Source organism: Pan troglodytes, chromosome 3, assembly GCF_028858775.2.
Source record: "Pan troglodytes isolate AG18354 chromosome 3, NHGRI_mPanTro3-v2.0_pri, whole genome shotgun sequence".
Taxonomy (NCBI): Eukaryota; Metazoa; Chordata; class Mammalia; order Primates; family Hominidae; genus Pan; species Pan troglodytes.
In genome coordinates, this window is record NC_072401.2 from 75,141,504 (window position 1) to 75,160,340 (window position 18,837).

The 18,837-nt window shown below is 38.6% G+C and overlaps 1 protein-coding gene across 8 annotated transcripts in view; it reads right to left on the minus strand.

Moving 5' to 3' along the window:
* Positions 1–18,837, minus strand: part of KIT (KIT proto-oncogene, receptor tyrosine kinase) — an 82,791-nt gene that overhangs the window by 24,461 nt on the left and 39,493 nt on the right. For 4 of the 8 annotated variants that reach the window (XM_517285.8, XM_016951725.3, XM_054683131.1 and 1 more), the window contains exons 3-7: positions 17,641–17,922; positions 16,440–16,576; positions 12,310–12,478; positions 8,909–9,098; positions 6,655–6,770 (exon numbers count right to left, since the gene is read on the minus strand). In XM_517285.8, coding sequence (XP_517285.3) covers positions 6,655–6,770; positions 8,909–9,098; positions 12,310–12,478; positions 16,440–16,576; positions 17,641–17,922 — 894 coding nt within the window. Of the gene's footprint in view, positions 1–6,654; positions 6,771–8,908; positions 9,099–12,309; positions 12,482–16,439; positions 16,577–17,640; positions 17,923–18,837 lie in introns of all 8 variants that reach the window. The other 4 variants (XM_054683133.1, XM_009447885.4, XM_009447884.4 and 1 more) reach the window with 1 other exon arrangement.

Sequence of the window (18,837 nt, forward strand, 5' to 3'; positions counted from 1 at the left end):
CTATAAGAGGAAGTCACGCTAATAGTATCCACCTAATGGGGAAAACACTGAAAAGCAAAGACTTTCAAGCAAAAATTAACAGCAAGTCTTCAAATTTGTGGCCTCTAACACAAGTATGGTTTGGACGCGCATGTGTTTGAAAGGTCCTACTATTTTTTTAAAAAATGGAAAGAAAAAGCTAATAGGTTAAGTGGTGGGAAGACATTGCCATCTTCCAAAAAAGTTGAAGTTCTAGTAACTTTGCTCTGTTTTGTGAGGATCTTCCTGAAGGGCACAGTGGCCTTAAGGACCAAATCTGAGCAGTCCTTGCAGGCAAGACTGCCATTATTATTTTACTCTGGATAAAGGTAGTTGGAGATTCCAGCCAGGTGGGTGACCCAGAGAGCTGGCAAACAGGTGAAGCCATCTATATGGCTGGCTTCACGGGTTTATGATACAGTTTGAATATTTGTCCCCTTCAAATCTCATGTTTAAAAACTGATCCTGAATACTGGAGGTGGGGCCTGATGGGAGGTGTCTGGGTCATGGGGACAGATCTTTCATGATTAGCCTGGTGCTGTACTAGAGGTAATGAGTGACTCCTCACACTATTAACTCTCTCGAGATCCGATTTTTAAAAACAACCTGGCACCCTTCTTCTCCTCTCTCTCTTTCCTCCTCTCTTGCCATGTGATGCCTGTTCCCCTTCCGCTTCCACCATGAGTGGAAGCTTCCTGAAGCCCTCACCAGAAGCAGATGTTTCTTACAGCCTGCAGAACTGTGAGCCAAATAAACTTCTTTTCTTTATAAATCACCCAGCCCCGGGCATTTTTTTTTTTTTAACAGCAACACAAATGCACTGATAGTCTGCCTGTGATCATTTCTGGTTGGCTGGCCAAAAGCTAGATGGCTATGTGCTTTATCTGCAGGAGCTTCGCCCTAGAATTGGTTCCACCATCCATAACTGGATTTAACTGTGACCAAAACTACTAAAAGGTAGCCCAGACTTTGCATACATGGTCAAAGGGGATCTTTCTCATTGAGAAGCCTTATTCTGGGTGATTTATTGCTTTGGCTGATTTTGGTATACTGTATGACCTATAAATAATTGCTAACGACAGGTAGGATGTTAATTATATGATGCAGTGATTTGGAAATAATACATTATTTAACATTTCCTTAAATTGTTTCTCAACCCCCTGTTAATACCCTTCCATAAATGGAGTGAAATTGGTGACTTCTGAGTTAATTTGGTGCACTTCAGCAGTCACTTGGGCTTCCAATCTAGCTCAACATTAAAGGCATCCTATGTAAGGCTAATGATCAAAGGGAGCCCTTCAGTTCTCAATGTCTGCCTCCCCGTCACCACCACGTGAGGATCACAGTACTCCCACCGCACTGGCTGAAGCTCGTCATTAAAGGATAAGCTTTCAAAATGGGAGAGGGATCTATTTATGATCCGTAAATACCATTTGCCACATATTTTAAATGCATAATACCGCCCTAGAAATGCTACCAGATCATGTTTTGAACTATCCACTTTAAGGTTACAGGATCTTCTTAAAATTATTCCAAAGGTTTGAAAAACAACTGGTTTATCGTATCAACCATAATTTATTTCTACAATTATGTAAATTATTTCAGGAGTCACATGGGTATTTAAAATTGAAGCCAAAATAAACCTACAAAATATTTACTTTACTGATTATCCTTTAAGTCCACTATAAAGTTTGTTATTTATTCAAGAAATACTAGATGGAGTGGGGAAAAAAGCCAAATGGATATATTGGGATTAAAGTGCATATTTGGCCTTTTATTTGTCCTGGATCTGGCAAAAAAAACCTCATTGTGTGACATTTAATATAACCAAAGAGGCCATCAGTTCCTAAATAAGTAGCATAAGCTACCCATAGCATCTTGGCAATGTCATTTTTTTCTAATATTTCCAAGAGTTTTGGAAAGGGTAATGCCTATTAAGAAAGCACTTTGAGGTAAGGTTTCAAAACTCTACTTTTTTCCTGATTTTCATTTCCAAGAAAAACAAATCACCATTTTCGCTGAAGGATATCAAACATTTCAGATCTAAGAATTTGATGTCTATACACATCTTGGATAAGCAATTCCAAAAGTAATTAGAGTAATGCAAATTCAATGCAGATATAATCACTAATTTTTGGTTTTGCTTTGTTTTTTAATGAAAATTCCTATCAGTTTCCACTAGAAGTTCTACTCAAAGATGGCAACCATGTTATAATGGCTCTTGGCCATTATAAACCACCTTAAATGTCACTGAGTCAGTTTAATAGGCCCATGTAAATCATGGCTTGATTAGAGAGGTTAGAAACAGTATTAGAACATTTTCAAGCTTAACATGTTATATACGTGTTTTCTTAACACAAATTGTCAGAGCACAATATTTTTTAAAAGTCTACCATATAAGCAATTAAAACATGCCCCTTCCCCACATTCACTATACTGAAATTTACATGTGGAATTTTCAAACAAATAGATTTTTCAACCGCCAAATATTTAACCATGCCAAATCAAGGATTTTCAATAGCATTTCTTGCAGATGAATCTATTAAGCAATTACGCATTAGTGTCACAGAGTAAAAGTAGGCTGAATTTCTGCACTAACAAACACTATGCATTCATTATTCTGATTTTTATCAATTCTGATTTTTGCAGAACACAATCCCTTTTGTCCTTGAGGCTCAGCTTATTTACAAAATAAGCCATACAGTACACCTACATATGTAACTGGCTCAGCTAAAATGATGTCAAAAAGGCCACAACTATTCTAAGTTTAAAATTGTAGAATTATTTTAGCTTTTGATTTTAAAATTTAACATGAAAAAAATCCTACCTCATGAGCTAAGCAATGAGGATGCAAAATCATGAGAATGACAGAATGAACTTTGGGGACCTAGGAAGAAGGGTGGGAGGGGGGTGAGGGATAAAGACTATACACGGGTATAGTGTACACTGCTTGGGTGACAGGTGCACCAAAATCTCAGAAATCACCATAAAAGAACTTATCTATGTAACTAAAACCCATCTGTTCCCCAAAAACTATTGAAATAAAATTTTTAAAAATACTACCACATAATAATATTAACTAGATTTTTTTTCAATTAAAAAAATCAACAAATCAGCTAACTATATCTGTAAAGAGCAACTGGGACGTACCTCATAGACAGTTTAAAGCTCAAACATAAATGCTACTACCTCTGTCCAAACATTTGCAAATCAAGAAATCCAACGTGTTAGGTAAGTGAAATAAATGCCTTTGTCAGTTTGTTATTTGTAACAAACTAACTTCAAGGAAAAGACTTTCTGAAGAGCTTGAGGTCAGGACCAACATGATCCTCATCTGTATATCCAGTGAAATACAGCGGGACCTCAGGAAGTGCTGGGTGGGTATTAGAGACCCACACCCTAGAATGCAGAAAAGACCTCCTACTTACAGGCAATCCAAGAAGATATCCTTTTGGAAGGTTAACAACATATCCTATCTAGTTTCAAATAAGCATGGGTTCACCAGCAGCACTAATTAAAACTGAGCCTGCTGGAATGGCAAATTAGCCTAGTAGCAATTTCGCCCCCACCAGAGAAAAGTCAGAAACATCTTCCTGAGGTCAATATCTCATGACCAACTGGCAGACCACACACTGGCAAATGGAAGCATGAAAAAAGAAGAAAAGAGACACATTTAAACACCCCTTTGGACTTAAAGCCAGGGAAACAGTGGTAACACAAAGTACCTCTCTTCATAAAATTCCCAACCACTGAGCTCTCAAAGTGAGGTCTGTGGAGTGGGCCCCACCCACGATCTGCTGTTGCTGGTGCACAGGAGATAAATACAGAAACTGAGAAGAAGCACTGAGGAGGAGCAACTTGACAAAGAGTAATTGTTATATCTATTGAATCTAAAAAATAAAAAAACCTGAGCTTGTATTTTGTATATTGTTCTTTTTCATTTCACTTTTCCAGTAATTGGTTTTTACTATATTTTACAAGAAGTATTGATCCACAATGTATTGGGAATCTTAGAAAAGAAAGTCTTTTAACATAGAAAGGTTGAGAAGCATCACACAAGAGCAGCCACAATAAAATTCTGTATGAACAATATGCATATTATGCTTGCAAGGATACCGATTTACCTACGGTCATCTCTTAAATGAGATGAACATTAAGACTTTTCAGAAGCAGGTAATTTTGTCCATGGGTAATATACTAAGCTCTATATACTATTATCTATTTTTTTTTTTTTTTTTTTTTTGAGACGGACTCTCGTTCTGTCGCCCAGGCTGGAGTGCAACGGTGAGATCTCAGCTCACTGCAACCTCTGTCTCCCAGGTTGAGGTTCAAGTGATTCTCCTGCCTCAGCCTCCCTAGTAGCTGGGATTACACGCACTCATCATCGCAACCAGCTGAATTTTTCTATTTTTAGTAGAGAAGGGGTTTCACCATGTTGGCCAGGCTGGTCTCGAACTCCCAACCTCAGGTTATCCACCTGCTTCAGCCTCCCAAAGTGCTGGGATTACAGGCGTGAGCCACCGCGTCCAGCCTCTATATACTATTACTTTCTGATTCACATTGAAATTAATCTAGAGATACTTGAATTGAGAACCAGAGAAATGCTATGTAATCAAAACTGTTTGCTGGAACTCAGATAATAATTAATGTTTCCCTTGAAAAGGGAGAACTGTGTGATCAAACGAGTTTGGGATATATACATCCTATCCCATGGCCCCCTCTGGCAAAGTCACATTAGCATACTAGGATTCTGGGAAGGCCAGTAATAAAGATATGTGTTTAATTACACGAATGTGACCTTCTTCATCTAAACTCATATGAATGTCTTATTCAGAAAACACAATTTTTGAAATGTTCATAGTCAAAAGACTCTGGATTAGCAATAAAAAATCTGTCCAGCTATTTCTTTTCATTGGCTTACACCACCCACCCTACCATCTTTCCTGAGCTGTAGCATCAAATAAGACAATTACGTAAAATCACTTCACACAGGTTGAGCGTTGTGGCTCACTCCTGTAATCCCAGTGCTTTGGGAGGACAAGGCAGAAGGATCGCTTTAGTCCAGGAATTCAAGACCAGTCTAGGCAACAAAGCAAGACCCCCATCTCTAAAAAACATTTAAAAATTAGCTGTGCGTGGTGATGCATGCCTGTACTCCCAGCTACTTGGTAAGCTGAAGCGGAAGGATCTCTTGAGCCTAGGAGTGCAAGGATATAGTGAGCTATGATCACTCCAGCCTGGGTGACAGAGACAGATGCTGGCTCAACATGTTTGTCAACATGTTTGAAAACAAAAACATGTTTGTCTCAAAATCAAACAAACAAAACATCTAGCTGGGCGCGGTGGCTCATGCCTATAATCCCAGCACTTTGGGAGGCTGAAGCGGGTGATCACTTGTGGTCGAGAGTTCAAGACCATCCTGGCCAACATGGTGAAACCCCATCTCTACTAAAAATACAGAAATCAGCTGGGTGTGGTGGCATGCCTATAGTCCCAGATACTCAAGAGGCTGTGGCAGGAGAATCACTTGAACCTGGGAGGTGGAGGTTGCAGTGAATCGAGATCATGTCACTGCACTCCAGCCAGGGAGAGACAGCGAGAGACTCTGTCTCAAAAACAAAAAAAAACAAAACCACAACATCTCGTACAGAAAGTAAGCTCCTTCAAGACAAGGAATTGGCCCCAGTCCTTTGTTCCCACAACACCCTATAACCCAACACACATAAAGTGCCCAGCATAACGCCTAAGCTCTTTTCTATGAAATATTCCAGGTGTCTCCTCATCCTCCACACACCCAGGAAAGCCAATTCCAATAGTCATTTATTGGGCCACTCCCTTGGAACTCCTAGTCTTTGGGGGCCTCCCTTGCACTAGCAGGTATGGTGTGGGAGGCACCTTCCTTGGAAATGCACACGGGGCCCAGAGTGGAGCCAGGAAGAAGCCCTGCACTTGGCAAAAGGTCCAGCTCATGATCGGGCTCCCTTGGCCTTAACTTCAGAGCAGACATTTCTCTAAGACATGGTGGGCTGCAGGAGTGGGGTCGGTAGGACCCCAGCAGTGCAGGACTCGGGTGCTCAGGTGCCCATGGCCATCTCCCATCCTAAACCATCTGCTACCTTCTCCCACATACCACATGGTACTCAGTAGTGAGCCATGGGCCTGTCAGTATTGCATTTGTCTCAGTGGAAGAACAATCTAAACACAAATAACATCACAGCCTCAAAAGAGACAGCACTGAACAAAGAAATCACGTCAGGGCTCGATAGCATCTCTTCCCTACCTAACGCAGTAATTCAGCTCCTATTCAACCACTAGCCCCCCATTCCAACAATCAATAATAATACATTTTCCCTCAAACGACTGTATGTTCAACTTGTTTGGCTCCTCTGTTTACTTCAAAGGCAGCAGGCAGAATTTGAGCAACTTCTACAAGGTCATGTGATCAGTGAAATGTAGGACAAGGAACTGGTTTTTTGACACACTCTAACCACCAAACCACGAAGTCTCTGTGAAGGTCAAGATTATCATGAAACGTTATTTACATAGTACACAAGTTGAGTCCTTGCAGCTGTTACAAACACGAGCCACAACTTTAAAAGAATAAAAAAATTAAAAGGAGCCCTTCATGTTACTTACTATTCACATAAACATTAAATGCTATGGAAGCATTGACGTCAGAATTGGACACTAGGAATGTGTAAGTGCCTCCTTCGGTGCCTTTTAATCTCGTTAGATGAAGTTCACTTACGTATCTACAAAGAAAAGACAACTAGTCAATCACCTGTGGATAGCATGCCTTGGAAGGCATGTCTTTTTCAGTTTCTACCTGGAAATCTATGCCTGTTTGAGGAAAAATATAACTCATTTAATTCAGTAAGTATTAGCAAAATCCACATTAACAAATACATAAACACGCACACACATATTCCATCTGGGACCAACGCCTGTTGTGAGAGACCACAGAGTGGGGAAAGGTTAAGCACAAAGGCAACCTGACAGAGGCTGCAGCCTCTCCACTGGCCCACCGCCTCCCGCCTCCCCCCTCCCCCCACCACCCTGGGCTGTCCCCATACCACTTCCTCCCCTGCCCATGGTGCTGCAGGAGCCTGCTCTCCACAGTGTCCTGAACTCGCCTGCCCTGCATGCACATGCTCACTGCCCTCACACAGACACTCTGGGCCCTCAGCAAGGTCCACACTGCTCACCTTCCTTCTTGCAACACCCCCATCTCCTGGTTTTCCTCCACCCCGGACACTTCTCAGTGCTCCTGGCAGTATTTGCCACTCAAGCTTTTGACTTCTTGCAGGACCACCATATAGGGCTGTGTACACTGAGCACCCTACAACCCTGTCGGGGTTACTGGCAGGGGCTCCGATGTACATGTGTCACCCTGGGCAGCCCACGACCCACACGATCCACATGGGCCACAACACCAACTTGCCATAGGCGGTGTGCCAACTCTCACACTATGCAAGCTCCCTGGGCAGCCCACTCTCTCACACTGAGCTGCTGGCTGCTGGCTCACAACCTTCACGTCTTTACTTCCAGCGCAGGGTTCTCTGTACCATGTCTCCTCTACAGAGCTACTTTCATGCCCCCAAACACTTGCCTGCAGCCTTCTCCCAAGGACTGCCCTTGCGCAATCCTTGGAAGACGCTGACCGTGCAGCCAGGTCTGCAGCCAGTAAGTGACTGATAGCTGGAGAAGTGCAAAAGCCCCGCTCAGCTCCTGGATAAGACCGAGGCTTGGGGTCATCTGAGCCACATCCTTACTTGCCTCCTTTCCCTCCCATGCCTCTTCCCCTACTCCCTGGTCAGTCTCTCCCTGCATAAGTCACTTGCCTCAGAATCCCTGTCTCAGGCTCTGCTTCTAGGGCGTTTGACAAAAGATACTTCCTACCTGAACAATCCCACTCAAGATCCCACTACCAATCTCAAATCCAACAAACCCCAAAACAAAGTCACTGTCTTTCCTCAGAAACTTGTCCCTCCTCCTCCTCCTGCTCTCCCTGAATGGTATGGTCTCTCACCACCCAACCTAAAGGCATCTTCAACTCCTCCCTCCCTCTCCTGCCCTCTCAATCACCTGGAGACCTCCCAAATTTATCCTCTTCCCTCCAACCTTTAGTCCTTGGCCCAGGACGCTATCATCTCTCACCCGTATTTTTCCAACAGTCAACAGTCCTGACTGGAAAAATAGAGCAAAACCTTATCCAGGCACTTAGCCCTTATTAGCCGTTCGGTCTTGGTCAAATTACTTCACCCCTCTGTACCTCTGTCTCCTCTTCTATAAAAATGGTGGGAAATAAGAATGTCTACTCACAAAGTCTGTGAGGCTTCAGGTCAGTGGGTGAATACACGTAAAGTACTTAGAACCATGCTTCAGAATAAAAGCACTTATGTCTTACCTGAAGTATTACTATTGCTACTATTTTCACTATAATGTTTTGAGGATCAAATGAGAGGTCTAGTGTAAAAGAACATGGGTTCACTGCCTGAAGCGAAGCTATTTGGCTCTTAGTTTTCTTACAGCTTTAAGAAACAATTATAGGTACTAACTTCCCTTTTTCTCTGAAGAGACTTGCTGTATCCCGAGTACATGCCAGTTACTGCTTTGAGCTAAGCTCAGATCTCTAGAAAACTGTCCTCCATTTTACAAGTGAGAAAACTGAGGCACACAGGTGTGTGTGTGTGCATGCGTGTGCAAGAGTGTGCATGCTCTAAACACACAACAAAATGGAATACTAGGATGAGGACATAGGAGGCAGCCCCAGACTTTCTTCTTTACCAAGTATCTTCTCGTGGATTTACGGGTTACAGAAATAAGATCTGATAAGCCCACTGGAAAAGGGGGTAATGTGTAATCCCCCAGGGCAAGGTCCGTTTCTTACCTGATATTACTTTCATTCTCAGACTTGGGATAATCTTCCCATTTATCAGTGAAGGTTCTGTTCATATAGATCCACTGCTGGTGTTCAGGTTTGGGGAATGCTTCATATTCAACAATCAAATCTACATTTTCTCCATCATTTACAAATACTGTAGTGTTTATCATGGGGAAGATATTAATGAATCCTTTATCTAATTAGAATGAAATAAGACAGAAAGAAACCATTATCTACAACTACTGGACAAAAAAACAGAACCTCATCTTGGAATTACAAAGACAATTGGTTGATTTCCAGTATTAATTGGCAATAAGAGAATTTTAACTAGCCGTTTTTCATTTTATTTTGCTCTTGTAGAATCACTGTCACAAGTGAGAAAGGACACACATTTGAAATACTGATTCTCCCATCTCTGCCTCTTAAGCAATTCTCTTAAAGATCTATCACCATCTTAAAAGTCTTCTAAATCTACTAGTCTTGATGTTTATTAGGTTAAAAGTATTTGGAATAAATAGTGAGTTCATACACAGAACCAATATATAATTATATATGTGATAAGGTGTCATAAATTAAGGGAAAACAAGAGAGCCCTAATGTTTAATAAAAATGTTCAAAGAATGTTCTTTAGTATTTGAAGAAAAATAACCTTAGGTCTTCTTATATATCACAGATAAATCAAAGAGCATTTTAACAATAAAATGTTATTTTTAACTAAATAACAATTGACTCCTATGAAATTTCTACAGAGGGGAAGTTTCTAGGCTTTTTAGAAGCAACAGAAGAAAAACATCATAGAAGACAAATTTAAATCCATAAATATTTTTAAATGTCTATATAGTAAAATAATTAATGTAACAGGAAAAAGAGGAGAATAAAATGTAGAAAAAATGTTTAGCTAAACTAGTAATTAAAATAAGACATCACTTTTCACTTATTAAAAATAGCAAAACTAATTTTAACTAAACTCAATAATTTTGCAAGTGTGGTAAAAGTAGCATGCTGAATTACACACTGTAAATTGGCATAATTCTTTTAGGAAGCATTTAGCAATATAGATTTTTTTAAAATTATCTATTCCTTGATTAAATCTTGTAATTTCCATTTGAGAACTCTTCTTAAAATGAGATAGATAGCTACAGGCCAAAAACAAAAGTGCTATTTACACTATTATAAGCTATTATAATATAAAATGGCAAAATAGAAAACCGGTTAAATAAATAATGGAGTCCTTAGAAAAGGTGATATAATAATATAAAAAAGATCTTGAAAAAGAGAGCAATAAAGTAATTGCTAACATTATTTTTATGGCCACCATTTATGTGCTTACTATGTGCTAAGAACTGCTTTAAGTACTTTAGCATACCTTTTACTTAATAATTGTGACACTTAATCTTTTGTTTTGTTTTGTTTGAAACAGGGTATCCCTCTGTTGCCCAGGCTGGAGCACAGTGGCACGATCACAGCTCACTAAAGCCTCGACTTCCTGGGCTCAAGCAATCCTCCTGCCTCAGCCTCCCAAGTAGCTGCAACTCAAGCATGTGACACCATGCCCGGCTCATTTTTCTATTTTTTTGTAGAAATGGGGTTTCGCCATGTTGCTCAGGCTGGTTTCAAACTCCTGGACTTAAGAGATCTGCCCGCCTCAGCCTCCCAAAGTGCTGGGATTACAGGCAGAGCCTCCAATTCAAAACCAGGTAAAATGTTAATAGCTCTTATCACAAAACCAAAAACAAAGAAAGGGTAACTTTGTGAGATGATGAATACATTAATTTGCTTCACTATAGTAATCTTCTTACTATCTATATGTACCCCATAACCTCATGTTGTATATCTTAAAAATATACAATAAAAAAGTTATTTCTTAAAAAAAGAGTGATACCAAAGCCCTGTTCTCTTCATCACTCCATCATGGATCCAAACCCTCCTCCCAGCCACTAAAAAATTACTTTTCTGTTTGTCTCCTCCTGTTCCTGTTCCACCTCAACCCATTCTCAAAACAATACAAAACCAGATTCAGGTTTCACAGCCACAAGTCCTTCCAGTCATACAGTGATAATTCTTGGAAATTGATGAATGGATTTTAAAAATCCGATTACATACAACAATGTTCTCAAAACATCCTTACTAATTGCTTTCTGGAGCTGAAGCTGATATATCAACATGCTCCCTAATCAACTTAGCAAATTAGTGCTTATGGAGTTTAATATTTTAAAAGCATAGCCTTCTATTCAAATTAATAAATGGTTCACAATCATGTTTAGGAACAAAGTAGTACACTTTCTGTGTGCTGACTATAATTGCAAGTAAAGTATATTTTCCATGTTCAGTCTGGGGAGAAACTTTCCATTATGACATGGGCAGAAACGCCAACATTTTACGAGATTATTGTGGGATAATCACAAAGCTTTAATACTGCTACATAAATTATTGAAGAAATTTGGTGAGGCGGGGAAAGAGATGAAAACAAATACCGCATCACTTTATTATTGTTCTTGATCAAGAATTTTGCCACCCTAGAAGTATTTAATGAAAGTCTAACACTAGGAATATGGTTGTACTAAAAAGACAGAAAAATGGATTAAATTCAAACAATACTCAAACGACAAAAAAACTGTAAACAAAGTAATTTTAAAATTATTATTCTTCTCAGTAAATCAAAAGCATGAAGAAACTCACTATGCTCTGCTCTCTTTAAATAAAGATGCTTGGAAAATAAATATTTAGTGAAATTTCTAGAGTAGAGAAGATAAGGCTGAACCAATTGTGCATACCAGATATGATGGGGTCCGGGGACAGATTACCATGTTGTAGTTTATGCTCCGTAGAACCAATGACCTGTGTCCCAGTGGCACTCCTTCCTGAAGGTTTATGCTATAATCTTTATGCTTAGAGAACAGGTGAGATAAGGAGGTAGGGAATACTAGGGAGGAAAAGTCCAGTTCAGTCCTTACTAGAAGGAACTAGATCTGATGAGTGGCAAAACAATAAACCAAGGGGCACACCCCCTACCAAAAGTTTCAGAGAAATACTTCAGGCTCTAAGCATTTGTGCTCCTTGATAAATTCTACATCCATTTCCAAACTCAAGTCATTCAGTGAGCACTAGCATTTTTGAAAAATCTCAACTTTTGTTTTGTTTGGTGGGGAAAGGAGGGTGGGGTGCACAAAGAATAATAGGTTTGAACAATTTTAGTAACAGCTTTCCACTTTCCTCCACTAAACTGGTAGAATTTGGTTTTGTGCTTTCATTGCAAGAGGCTACAAGGATAATTTTCATTCATTCATTCAGTGATAACAAAATTCTAAGAATCTGTTCAACATTCCATTTACATAAAAAAGAAACTATCTAATAATTTCTTCTTTCACTACTGCCAGTAATTTAAACATTCCCATAGAGGTATTTACCTACTACTTCCAAGGTTGTTGTGACATTTGCTGATCCAAAAGTATTATTGGCATAACACATGAACACTCCAGAATCATTAACTCTCGCTGAACTGATAGTCAACGTTGCCTGACGTTCATAATTGAAGTCACCGTGATGCCAGCTATTATATTTCTCCTGTAGTTTAGTCTGCTGGTTTCAGAAAAGGAGAAAAAAAAATGAAGATTACCATATAATTTATATTCAGAATCTTTCCTAGATAAATTAAAAATAGCAGCAATTAACTTCTCCATATTTTCATTATACACTACTTAAGTAAGAATAATAAAGCATCATGACAAGTCTGTCATTGGAACACTTCATATTACAGGATTATGTTGAAAGACAGTCATTATTAACGATTGGGAAAAAAATGAAAATTCATTTCTTAACACTAGTATGTATAATTCCAAATTCTATGCAACGCTAAATTTTAAAAGTTGCTATCTCTGAAATATTATGGGATACTGATATTTTGTAATATGAGTCAGCATATTTTTGTCATGTCTTTTTCTATTCTATGTCCCAATGACTGAGAGCGAACACATTGCTAATAACAATAATGTTCTATTTTATTAAAATTTATTATTTGCAAGAATGAAAACAGAATCACAATGTCAACAACTAGCTTGGAAACTCATCCTGCAGTTCTCACCCAGCAGAATCTTGTGAACTACTGAAGGGAGTTCCAAGGTACGAGAGACATCTAAGAACAAGGCCCAAATTATTTAAGCATGAGCTGAAAAGAAAAGGTTGTGAATTTACCCTTGTGATATCACCATCTCACTCATTTTTTGTCTGCAGGCAAGACATGGAGAGATTTCTTGTATTTAAAAAGTCATGGGGAAACCATAACATAAGCTACAGCAGCTTTCTGAAAAGATTAAAGAAAGTCTAATATAGCTTTCTGCATCTTCCAAATTTTCTGTAATGTACACACACTCCTATTACAATGGGGAAAAAAACAACCAATTAAAGTAAAAGGAGCTAATATTGACATGGAATGAGATCAAGGGTGATTCCTTGGCGAGGCTTTGGTAAACCTAATAGAGTTAAAGCATCTGACAGTATTATAAATCAGAAAAATCCTTCTGGAAAGGAGCTTACCAGGATGTTCATACCCTCTGATCAACTGCAGCAAATTTAACTCAAGGAAATTGCTCAACAGAAAATAAAAGCTTCAATATGTTGGTTGTGGTAAAAACTCAGAAACGACCTAAATGTATATCAAGTATAGCATTATGACTATAAGAGAGGTGTTTACCTACTTAAAAAGCACAAATTGAATGTACCTTAAAATTGCAATTATGTGATAATACATATGCATAGGGGAAAAGAGAAAAAATATGAAAAAATGCAGACTATATAGCATTTATAAGGACTAGACACTTGGGACTACTAAGCATTTGAAATCTGGTAGTCCAAAGTAAGTTGTGTTGTAAATATAAAATATGTCCTGGATTTTGAAGACTTACATTTAAAAAAATGTAAAACACCTAATTAGTAATTTTTATGTTAATTACATTATGAAATAATATTTTAGATACACTGAGTCAAATAAAATATGTTATTAAAATCAATTTTACCTTTTTTATTTTTTGTAATGTACCTACTAGAAAATTTAAAATTACATATAAGGTTCATGTATTTCTATTACACAGCATTGCTATCTATGACGGTGGAATTATACCTATTTTTTAATGTTATTAAGGTTTTACAAATATTTTTACATTAAAGTAACCACACACAAAAGTTGACTGCTGAAGCTGAATGTTTCAAACTAAAAAGAACAGAAACCTGCTTTGCTGTTAACTAATCGTGAGATCTTAGGTAAGTCAAGAGCATCACTAGTCTTAACTTTTAGTTTCTAAAAGGGTATGTGGGAACAAAACTATCTTTAAAGGCTTTTCTAGTTTGTAACAGTATGTAGATTTCCTACTACCCCCTTCTAAGAGAGTCTTCTAATAATTGGCAGAAATCTACCATTTCACAGCATAAGATCAATTGTCAAGAAGACGTAAGAGCAAGGTGAAGCAACATTTTCAAACTGGCTTTTCCCAGTTCATAGTTTCACAGACTTCTCCACAAAGGCAGAGTGACAATGGACAGATAACATATCAAAGTCTCAATTTAAGGTATCTTCCTTCTAGTTCTTTCAAGAGCCCAAGAGTCCACAACAGAACTCAAACAGGAACTCTGAACTTGTCAGCGCCGAAAGGAATAGTGCAGTCATAAGAGATGCAGCATGAACATCCAAACCCAAAGCCCATAAGTTAGGATACTGTCAAAGATTCTGATTACAAGCAAGTAAAAATGTGAGGGTTCAGAGGCATTAAGAAAGCTAACCAACCAAGATTAACAGTATTGAACAAACTCCAAGACTCCCTTGCGCTTAAACAATGGCAACAATGCTAAAAAGTCATTTTACCCTAAATTACATTGTGAGTTAAACTTATTCCAAAGGGTCAGAATAAAATATTATGGATTTTTAAATAATTTGATAGTGCTAATAGTATTCTAAATTAAGCCAAAAGATATCAATAAAAGATTCATGGATGAACCTTGGCAGACAGCCATGAGCCCCATCTGCAAGTCACACATTACATATTGTTTGCACGTGATTTGGTTTTCCTTAACCCATGGAGGTGCACACTGGGATTTCCCCAAAGAGCTCCTAACACTGAAGGCTTATCTACCAGCACCAGTGGATTAATTGGGACTGGCATGCAGGGCTCCTGGGAAAAATCGTTCAGAACAAAACTGCCTGGGGCAATTTAATTTCTCATCTCAAAAAAGGATAATGTTCAAGTTATACAGAGGCTCAAATGCACACCCAGTCTAAATTGTTCTCTCATCTGAAATCAAGGATTATAGAAAGCCAATTAATATGAGATTGTATTCTGTAAGGTTAGCCAAAAATCCATACATAAGCTATTTTTGTATTACATTATATGATACAAAAACTAAAATGTTTCTCTGAGTCATTGGTTTGAAAGAATAAGTCTATGGTACAATCCATTCTACCAGTCAATGGCAGGCTTCATTTAGCAAGATATCATCCATCACAGATCTACATGAATATCATCACACTGTCTTTGCATTATGGCAATCACCATGGTTATTTGTTTAGCAAAGAGTTTTTTAAACAGGCATAAAATTGCCAATGTTGAACATGGGGCAGGAGGAGGAAAAGGATGAGAAAGAAAATATAATATTTCTTTTTTCCAATATAATGCTTGCATGGGTAATGAATAAAAACCACTGTGATAGCTAATTAACTAGATGGCCAAGATTATTCAAACAAAAATTACTGAAAACTTGGTCAATGGGAAGTTTAAAGCAAAGTATTTGGAAATTAAGACAATGTAAAAACTCTGCTCTTTTAGTAGGGAGAAAATTTCAATAACTAGCTAAAATTTATTTAAGATATGCCTAACCCAGTATCTGAGGTATAATGGCATTGAATATGCATTTGTTAAATGAATGGGAACGTAAGCATGCCCAGATGTTTCAGATTAAGGATAACAATTTTATTAATAGTGACTAAAACAAATAGAAAACCATTAGCAACTTAATCTCAGGTAACCAGCCTCAAAGGAGGAAATCAGATCCTTACAAAAAGAAACCCATCTTCAAATGGATAGGCCAATTTGTGGGTGAGGGAAGGCTTTTCTGGTGAATAATTGAGACTGTCTATTCTTTTTAAGTATGGAAGTGGCAACTCTTTTCAATATTTTAAATAGTCTGGCCTAAACAGTATCAACAATAGCTTTAAATCAAAGTATTCATGCAGTTAACCATGTTTTTTAAGTCCCTAACAGAGTTTTTCAAAGAAACAGCATGAAGTAATAACATGAATCTGAAGTTCTCTCAAGTTTCTCAAAATAAATGTATAAAATGAAATTTATTTGTTACTAATAATAAATGTATATATCTCCATGTGGAGGTATGAAAGGGGGAAATATGCAATCCCAACACTCTCCCAGACAATCTACCTCTGACAGATACACTAGCCGAGGCAGTTTCAGGACAGACTCTTCTGAAAGAGAAAACTTATCATCTCCCACAGAGTTAGAACAATATGTTGAGAAGAATGAAGCGATTCACTCACCTGACTGTTTTCTCTTTTCCACGTTGAGTACACAGAACTAGACACATCTTTTATTGTGCACGTCACTGTGAATTCTTCCCCTTCCCTAAGAAGATAGCTTGCTTTGGACACAGACACAACAGGCACAGCTTTGAAGGCTAGAATGAAAAGAAATGTGGCCCCTCAAATAATTTGTATTATAGCATGAAATTTTGATTTACCATTTCTCCTCAAATGTGTACAGCTTACTTTGTCATCTTTTAAATAAAATACAAAGCATGGTGCTAACCTATCTGTACTACTTGCATATCTGAAGGTACCAGCAATTAAATCATGCATCCTTCAAGTAAATTGAGTGAAAAAGACAGAAATGCCCACTGTGAGATTACAATGCTTCTGGAAAACGCTTTTTCCAAACCAAGTAGAAGCCCTAGCATAGAGAAGCTGCTTTAATCTTTACTTCAGACAACCTTGATGGTGTCAGTAGGATGTGACCAACAACTACTTATATTCTTTTAAGCAAACAGGCGTCTTTCTCATGCAAATCCTACCCTGCTCACCTCTGGAAATCCCAGGTTTTAAATAATCAAATTTTCCCTAATTTCAATAAGTATACTTTTTCAAAAGCCTTAATAAAAACTGTACTCAATAGCTGAATGCCAACTGGTGTTGAATTAGATGATCTCTGAGATTTAAAGCCTAGATTATCTTCCAGCTAACGAAATATTCTACATAATGGCACAACCATAACAAGTTCCACAGTCAACTGGAATTTTCCTCCTCAGATCTCAAACAGTTTGAGGATGCATTGCAATTGATCAGCTGAAGGGAAAGCCAATTCACATGTCAATAGTAAATCAAAGAATGAATCATCTGCATGCTAATCTTTTCAACCAACATAATTCAAGCTACCCAATGGGTTTCCCTTGGAAGGAGTACTTGATGCAATTATGAAACTTTGGGCTGACTTAAGTCAGTCCAGTCTAAATGCCAATCTATGGCAGATACATTCACCTCTATGAGAGGCAGTTATGGAACTGCCACACGGGGTCAGGACTATGAAATAAACAAATTCAAAAGCAGATGACATTTTTTGAAGCTGGGGGAACTATGAACAGCCAGGTCCCTGATTGACTACACTAAGGTGGATCAACGAGAAGAGAAGTCTTCTTTAGATAAGTGAGTTCTCAACTCCCAGAGGCAGATAAGAAAGAGCCAGTACCTGGCCTCACTTTCAGGATGAATTTTTCCGACAGCACTGACTTGCCCTCCTGGTCCACAGAACAATGCAGACAGAGCCGATGGTAGGCGCGTTTCACACTTTTGATCATGATGCCCGCCTTGGGGTCAGGAACAAACCTCAAGTCCTTGGGAAGAGGCTTCCCCTGGCACCCTTTGAGGGAATAATTGGTCACTTCTGGGTCTGTGAGAGGACAGCGGACCAGCGTGTCGTTGTCTTCTTTCCCATACAAGGAGCGGTCAACAAGGAAAAGCTTGGCAGGATCTATAGAAGCATATCCAAAATCAGTAGTTGGAATGGCTGGTCACAGACACTGAAAACACTTTTTAAAAGATCTAATATGTTGCCTTTCATGACTAGTGGCCCAAATGGCTGCTTTTTTCTGTATAAACAAAAGCAAAATTTATCCATCTAGTACTATTGAGAATTAACATTTATTAAACGCTTTCCATGTATCACGCACTAAGCTTGGACCATTACACTTAATCTCATTTAATCTTCAAATTGCCCCTCCCATGATCAGTACTATCATTATTGCCATTTCATAGATGAAACTGCGGTGTCATAAAAGCAACCCTCCTCAAGTGACATGACCTTGAAATGGCTGATTGGAACTCAAACCCAGGTCCAACAGAGAGCAATATTTGAGCTCTTAAAACTTTGGGAAAACTTTATTACAACTCCAGGGATCATCTGCCAATAAGCCAGTGTGATGATTCCTAGTGAGAGCAGGAAAGGCTTCCTCCTTCTAACCACTTGGTGCAGGACCCTTTCCAGGGTCCAGAGTCTTTCGGCTTCTAAAGAGAATCCAGAAAACTCTCACCAGACCACCCAGTACCCATGATAGGTGAGTCTCACTTGATTCATATTCCTCTGAAGAAACATGTAAATGTAGCTTCTGGAAATCAAATAATTTCAAATGCACAAGGGGAACTTGTGAGTTTCAGGAATTCTGTGGCAAATACCGTAGCCCACCAGGACACTTGTGAGTGAAAGTGAACACTATTAGTGTTTATGACAGGACACCAGGCACAGACTCGGAGTGGCTCAGGCTGACTGGGGCCTCATAGAAGCCAGACAAACTTAATTTCGTATACACAATATGCTGCCACTCTCTACAGTGTAATAATACAGACACATGTTTAGGCCCACAGATTACATTTAAAATCTGTTTTTAAA